The 6,286-nt window shown below is 57.1% G+C and overlaps 1 protein-coding gene across 1 annotated transcript; it reads right to left on the reverse strand.

Moving 5' to 3' along the window:
- Positions 1-175: 175 nt before the first annotated feature.
- Positions 176-5,369, reverse strand: TMEM150A (transmembrane protein 150A). Its single transcript, XM_020969501.1, has 8 exons — positions 5,270-5,369; positions 4,271-4,438; positions 3,677-3,724; positions 3,192-3,278; positions 2,718-2,785; positions 1,764-1,891; positions 1,413-1,590; positions 176-1,007 (listed from the first exon to the last, which is right to left on the reverse strand). The coding sequence occupies exons 2-8, from the start codon at positions 4,333-4,335 to the stop codon at positions 766-768; spliced, it is 816 nt and encodes a 271-aa protein (XP_020825160.1). The 5' UTR covers positions 4,336-4,438; positions 5,270-5,369; the 3' UTR covers positions 176-765.
- Between the last annotated feature and the right edge of the window lie 917 nt (positions 5,370-6,286).

Raw genomic sequence — 6,286 nt, forward strand, 5'->3', positions numbered from 1 at the left:
TTCATGTGGCATCTTAAAGTCCGTGACTGTCGCTGTTGCTCTCAATGCTCCTTCAGCGCATCAATAGCCTTCCTAAAATGGAGATATTCTGGTTTCTTCATTCCCAGTCTTGGGTCCAAGGAAAAGCCCTTCCCCCAGCTAGACGTTCAGTTCTTCAAAACAGATCGCCAAACACTCAAGAGTTAGGTTTTTTAATAGATATAAAAAAGTACTAAAATATCCATGTGGTTCTGCTGGGTTATTTGCCCTAAGGGAAGCAGGGCGGAGCAAAGGGAAGGAAGTCTGAGCAGTCTGGAAGGCTGAGCCCGTGGGCATGTTCTGAGAGCTGGGGGGAGGTGGGGCTTACTAGCTGCCGCCTTCCTATACCCTTTGCTTTGTCCCAGCCCCCAGAATTCCTGCAGAAAGACTCCAGTGGCCTGGCCTCAGAACCAGTGGGGAGCAGAAGGCACCTTAAGGGCTGGATTGGTGAATAAATGAGGATAGGGAGTGTTTAAAAAAAAAAAAGACACAGAAACAAACTGAAAACAGTATGCTGGGATTGAGCAGACTGTCGGCCCCCAGGCAGCCAGCAGGGGTCGCTGCTCTTTCATGGCACAGGTGTCAAGTTGAGGACATTGATGGGTCCTCCCCCAAAGGGAGGATGCACCCCATCAGTAATACTTTCTTTAAAAAAAAAATCTTTTTGGTACAAAAGAAACCCAAGGAAGCTGGAGGAACGGGGCCAGAACGGAGCCTCGGCTGTCCCCCACTGACCTCCTTCCCGCTTTATATCATGGCAATACTCTCTGGTGTACAGTTGAGGTGGGTGGAGGTGCTACTGCTCCCTGGAGACTTGCAGGCCCGGCCAGGGGCAGGCTGGAAGGCAGCCACCAGCGTGTCTGTGGACACTGCCCCAAACTCGTAGCTGAAGGTGCCGTAGAAGACAAGGATGTCCATGACGAAAACCCACTCGGCCAGGGCCGCCACGTGTTGGAGCTGGGAGCTTTCGTGGATGAAGAAGATGCCACCTGTGGCCGAGGCTAAGGAATCCAACCGAGGTGGAGACTGCCCATATCCCCCAAGCGGGAGCCGTGCGTTCAGGGAGTTGATGCGTATGTTACTTTCCCAGCCTTCCTCCTCATCCCCCCTTGCCCCCAACCTTACTTGGGCTAGAGAAGGGGCAGATGGGAGAATTCTACACCTAGGAGGGCCAGATGGCCCAGGGAGTCAGGAAGACCGAGTCTGACTCTTGCCTCAGACCACAGCAGTCCTGCCACTTGACCTCAGTTTCCTCACTAAGAGATGACAAAAATACTGTCTACCTCCCTGAGCTGCTGAGGGTCAAACAAGAAGATACACAAAGCCCCTGGTAAACTAGCTATCATTCTCTTGGGATTCCCTTGTTCTCCAAGGATCAGCCCCATGAAGGATACTGAGGACCAGGGCGACAAAGGCAATAACGGCGAGCGCAGCGCGGAAGTGAGCCATGGCAAAGTCCAGGGGAGCAGCAGCACCGTGGTAGGAGAGGGCACAGTGGAGACAGACGAAGAGGAGCCCTGCTGGGAAGGCGACTCCTGCCCCGATATAGTGCAAAGACTTGGCGTGATCCACCTGTGGCAGGCACAGAAGAGAAGGCATTAACCTCAGCTGCCCCCCACAGTCATGCTGCTGCACCCTCCATGGCTTAGCCAGGCCAGAGAGCCCAAGGACAGGTTTCAGGGAATGGTTCGGACTAGTGAGAGAGGAGCAAGCAGGTGGGGCCAATGCTCGGAGAACAGTCTCACCTGGAAGTTGCCAACGACAACCAGGCCAGCAGCATTGAAGCAGCCAGTGATGAGAGCCATGGTGTTAACCCAAGATCGGTGACTCTGCTCCAGCAGCTGGCCGTAACGGAGAAGGCAGACCAGTGCCACTGTGGAAGAGGATGCAAAGTGGTGCTGATGGGCCAGGCCGAGGTCAGGCAACTCGTATTTATTAAGCACCTGTTGTGTGCTAGGTGGCACAGTGGATAGAGCACTGGCCCTGGAGTCAGGAAGACCCGAGTTCAAATCTGGCCAGACACTTGACACTTACTAGCTGTGTGACCCTGGGCAAGTCACTTGACCGCAATTGCCTCATCAAGGGGAAAAAAAAAGCAGAACAGTCTGCTCTTGAGCAGCAGCTAATGTAAAGGTTGCAGGGCAGTCAAGAGACTCCTAACCCCACCCCCGCTCCTCCCTCCACCAAACAGAAGCAGGCAGCACAGTGGCTTAGAAAGTGGGGGTGTCCCCTCTGGCTCTCTGAGGAAGAGCCCAGGCCAGATCGTGTGGAAGGCCTTGCTGCCCATGCTCCAGGAGGCCAAAGCAGAAGGTCCAAGATCCACCCAGGGTAGGCTTTTTCAATAGCTCTGGAATGGGATGGGTCGTTGATGATAAACCCGTGTTTCTTGGACTTAAGTCAGGCTGGAGGTAGGTAAAAGGTAAATAAGCGGTGTCAGCCTTTAGCCTTTGTGAAGCAAAAGGAAAGCTTCCCTCCCCCCCCCAACAAAAGTGCATTTCTTCCCTCGCCTGGGCTGCAGTTCGGTCACCTGACTGTGATAAAAGTAGCAGCAGATGTGGCATGAAGCAGCTCCCTCCCGATGAGGGGGCTGAGGTTAGGGCCCTTCCCTGCATGCTCTCCTTTAGGGGGCAGGGAGGAAACCCAGAGGGGAAAAGAGGGGCCACAGACGGATGGAAAAGGAACGCAAAGGAGCCACTTACCCATGAAAGCACCCACATTGCCTATGAGGCTGAAGAGGCAGCTCTCAGGGGGGTATGTGCCACATTTACTAGAAAAGAGGGGTAAGGCAAGGGGGAAGGAAAAGGCAGTCAGCACTGGCAGGTGTCTTTCTCACCCCATCCCACCCCTTCCTTCTGTAATCCAGGCCTTGATCTCCCTAATTGCAGGGGACTCCCCTCCAAGGCTGGTACATTATTTTATGCCACTGTGAAAGCTGGGATAAAGGGTAGGGGGTTTGTGCTAAAGAGAGCCCCAAGTGCTATACAGCAGAAGGCAGTGTCCTCAGAGATTCCACATGGTCTGGCTTCCTTAGGACCTGCTGGGGTTGCAGACTGGGCCAGTGCATGCAGTTGGGTTTGGGTGGGTGGCTGCTGCACAGGTCCAGGGAGGGGTTGGTGGACAGGCCATGCCATGTTCTTCCTGGCCATCCCTCTGCCCCCCTTCGGGGGCCTCACCTGATGAGGGGGATGTCCTCCAATGTGCAGCAGCTCTTGGGACCACCCTGTATGTCGGGGTCAGTGGAGCAGGACTCATTGTAGGACCTGGTGGGGAGGTGGGACAGGGAGCAGACTGGGGCAAAGTGGATTCTCTGCAGCCTGCCTCCTTCACCTGGAGCCTGGTTAGAGTATGCCTTCTCCAGGCCCTCCCCCAATGATCCCTCCCTCACCAAAAGCAGAGAAGAGTCCCTTTCTCTCCGCTATCCTTGAGAGATAGAAACCATCGGGGATAAAGGGCCTTGAAAGGAAGAAGGGGGATTTGGTGGGAGAGAGGGTAGGTAGGCAAGATGCCATGCCTGGGGAAAGGGTGGGTGATGTCAATATCAGAGGACAGCAGTAAGGCCCAGGGTCGCCATCTGACTCCTGCCAGCCCCTGAGCCCCCAAAAAGGAGCATAGATGGAGGAAGCCTTTAGAAGGAGGGTGCCAGGACTGTTCTTCATACCAGTTCTCCACAGGACACACATGGTGGTTCATCAGTGCCATGGCATACCTGCAAGAGCACACGGGTATCACCTGCTCTGTGCCCACTCTGCCCTCTGCACCTGACTGACCTGGTTCATTCACCTAGCTCTCTTCTCTGTGCTTCACCATACAGCCAGACACCATGGGAAGTATCTGCCAGGGAAGGATCGGAAAGCCTGGGGGTCCTAGTGAGGCCTGCAGCTCAGGCCAATTCCACCTTGCCTTGATCAGTCCCTCCAGCAATTCCTTCTGGTGATCAGGCTTAGGGAGAGCAGCGCTGTCCTGCCTAGTGCCTGTGGTGCCAGTTGGTCCCAAGAGTGGCGGGTAGTTGGGAATTTGTGCCCAGGCACAAGGCCAGGCTATGGAGACACCCCCAGCAGTTCTGAGTACCAACACCACAGTCTAGAGCAGGACAAGGGACCTTGTGTGTGGGAGCAAGCTGTTCTTCTGTCCCGCCTCATTCCTGTTCCTCCTTGGCCCTGGCCCATCTTCCCCTTCCCTTGCCTAGCCTCCTCTCCCCCACTCATGTGTCTTCTCCTCCCCTCCCACTTGTTTCTCCCCTTCCTTTACTCACACAATCCATATGCCAGTGATGGAGAAAGCTGAGAGGCTGACAGGGAGGATGACCCAGGCGGTCATGAGGGAGGGGAGCCAGGGTGGGGAAGGGGTGGGGGGGCAGGATCAGAAGTGGGTGAAGCAGGGGGCCCAGCTACTTCAGGACACTTCAACCACAAGCATCAGCCTGGGGGAGAGAAGGATGAAGTAGGTCAAGGGACTGTGCCGGAACAGCAGGTGGGGGGGGTTGCCTGGCCAATGGAACAGGCTGAGCCTCTGAGATGGGCTGAGCCCACGTACTGTGCACATTCCTCTTGGCATCCAACAGCCTCCCCACACACCTCCCCCAAATGTCCCCCCACACCTAACAGCGACCCTCCAGCCCCCAGGCGGGCCACAACATCTGGAAACGGTCGGCCTTTGTGCTGAGGGTCAAGGCCACCCTGGGGACTGCCCAGAGACGGAGAAAGTGCCCTGGGGCAAAGTTAGACTTGGCAAAGGACGGTCCGAACAGCGGCGAAGGGGGGTCCCGCTAACAAAGGCCTGGGAAGGCCAGCGCGGGGGGCTGAGCAGGGACGCCGGGAAAGTCAGGTGGGGACGGGCAGCAGGAGGACCGAAGTACAATCGGACCTAACGGCGGGATGGGGGTGGGGGTGTCCGGGGGCGGGCTCTGCGAAGAAGCCCGCCCTCCGCACCCCAGCCAGAAGCTCGGCCTGCCTGAGGACTGAGGGACCCCCAGCTCCGGGCGGAGCCCTGACCTCTGAGCTGAGCGCGCAGCCCGTAGGAAAGTTCCTTCCCATCAGGAGCTGCCCGGGATTCAGGGAGCAGAGCCAAGCCTAGCCTCTCTGGGGGGAGCCGAGCTGCTCCTCCAAGAGCTGAAGCGCATGGAAAGGAAGGACCCGGGGAGGAGGGGTGATTCGAAGGCGAGGTGGGACAAGGGGTCGGGACTGAAGCAGGGCATCTCCCTGTGGGCGGGCGGGCAGACCGGTCTTAGGCTCCCCCCACCCTGCCCCCTTACCGGCCGCCGGACCCCCCAAGCGCCGCTCTCAGCTGCCGTCCCTTTGAACAGCCCTTTAAAGGATTTAAAGAGCCGGGGCCGGTCCCTTCTCTCCCCTCCCCTTCCCTCCCCTCCCCGCCCCTCTGACCAGAGCCGTCGCCGCACCGCCCGATGGGACCTGGAGTCCTCCCGCTGGCAGGCGCGGGGGGCGGGGGGGCGGCCCTGGACTACAAGTCCCGGCACCCTCCAGGCCGGGGAGGTGCTGCTGGGGGCGGGCGGCCCCGGCCGCCCCCGCACAATGGCCTTGGTGGGCCGCCCCCCGCGGCATGGGACTGGCCAGACGCTGGGACCCGAATCCGGCTGAGAAATGCCTGGGGAGGAGGGGGTGAGGCAGGGCACGTATTCCAGGCAGCCACTGCTTGAGTGTGGGTCCTGATGGAGGGTCTCCAGGGAGACCCATTCCACTGCAGCCTGGATCTGTAACTGAAAGGGATCCCAGAGGCCATCTGGCCCAACCTCCTCTTTTACAGCTGAGGAAACTGAGGTCTAGAGAAGGTAAATGACTTGTCCAAGGTCACACAAATAGTAAAGCAGAGTTGGCATTTGAATCCAGGCCTTGTGACTTCAGTTCCTCTTCTGTCAAACGAAGGCGTTGGACTAGATCCTCTCCGAAGTAATGGGATCATTTAGCTCTGGAAGGGACCTCACAGGTCATGCGAAGCTACTATCTCGTTTTACCGATGTAGAGACTGAGGTACAGAGCCCGAAAAAGACTTGCCTAAGGTAGTAATTATCCGCTAGGGAGTCGTCTGGCTCCAGAGCTGCGTGCCCTTGGGGAAGACCTGGGTTTTAATCACACCCCAACTGTGTGACCCTGGGCAAACTGCTTTCCTGTTCGGTGCTTAAGTTAGCTCCAAACTGATGATTCTACAATACACCGAATTGCACTGTCTTCTTAGTCCTTCCAGGTCCCCGTTCAGCGATGACATTTTACGCACCTATCAACTTGGAACATTTTCAAACTCAGCCTTGGGCAAG

Source organism: Phascolarctos cinereus, unplaced genomic scaffold (genome assembly GCF_003287225.1).
Source record: "Phascolarctos cinereus isolate Bilbo 61053 unplaced genomic scaffold, phaCin_HiC Scaffold_2;HRSCAF=192, whole genome shotgun sequence".
Taxonomy (NCBI): Eukaryota; Metazoa; Chordata; class Mammalia; order Diprotodontia; family Phascolarctidae; genus Phascolarctos; species Phascolarctos cinereus.

Coding starts and splice junctions, on each gene's coding strand:
- TMEM150A (XM_020969501.1), bottom strand. CDS start 4,335: ATGACCGCCTGGGTCATCCTCCCTGTCAGCCTCTCAGCTTTCTCCATC. Junction 3,279..3,676: donor GTGTGTCCTGTGGAGAACTG/GTATGAAGAACA, acceptor CCTCCCCACCAG/GTCCTACAATGAGTCCTGCT. Junction 1,892..2,717: donor CAATGTGGGTGCTTTCATGG/GTAAGTGGCTCC, acceptor CCTCTTCCACAG/TGGCACTGGTCTGCCTTCTC.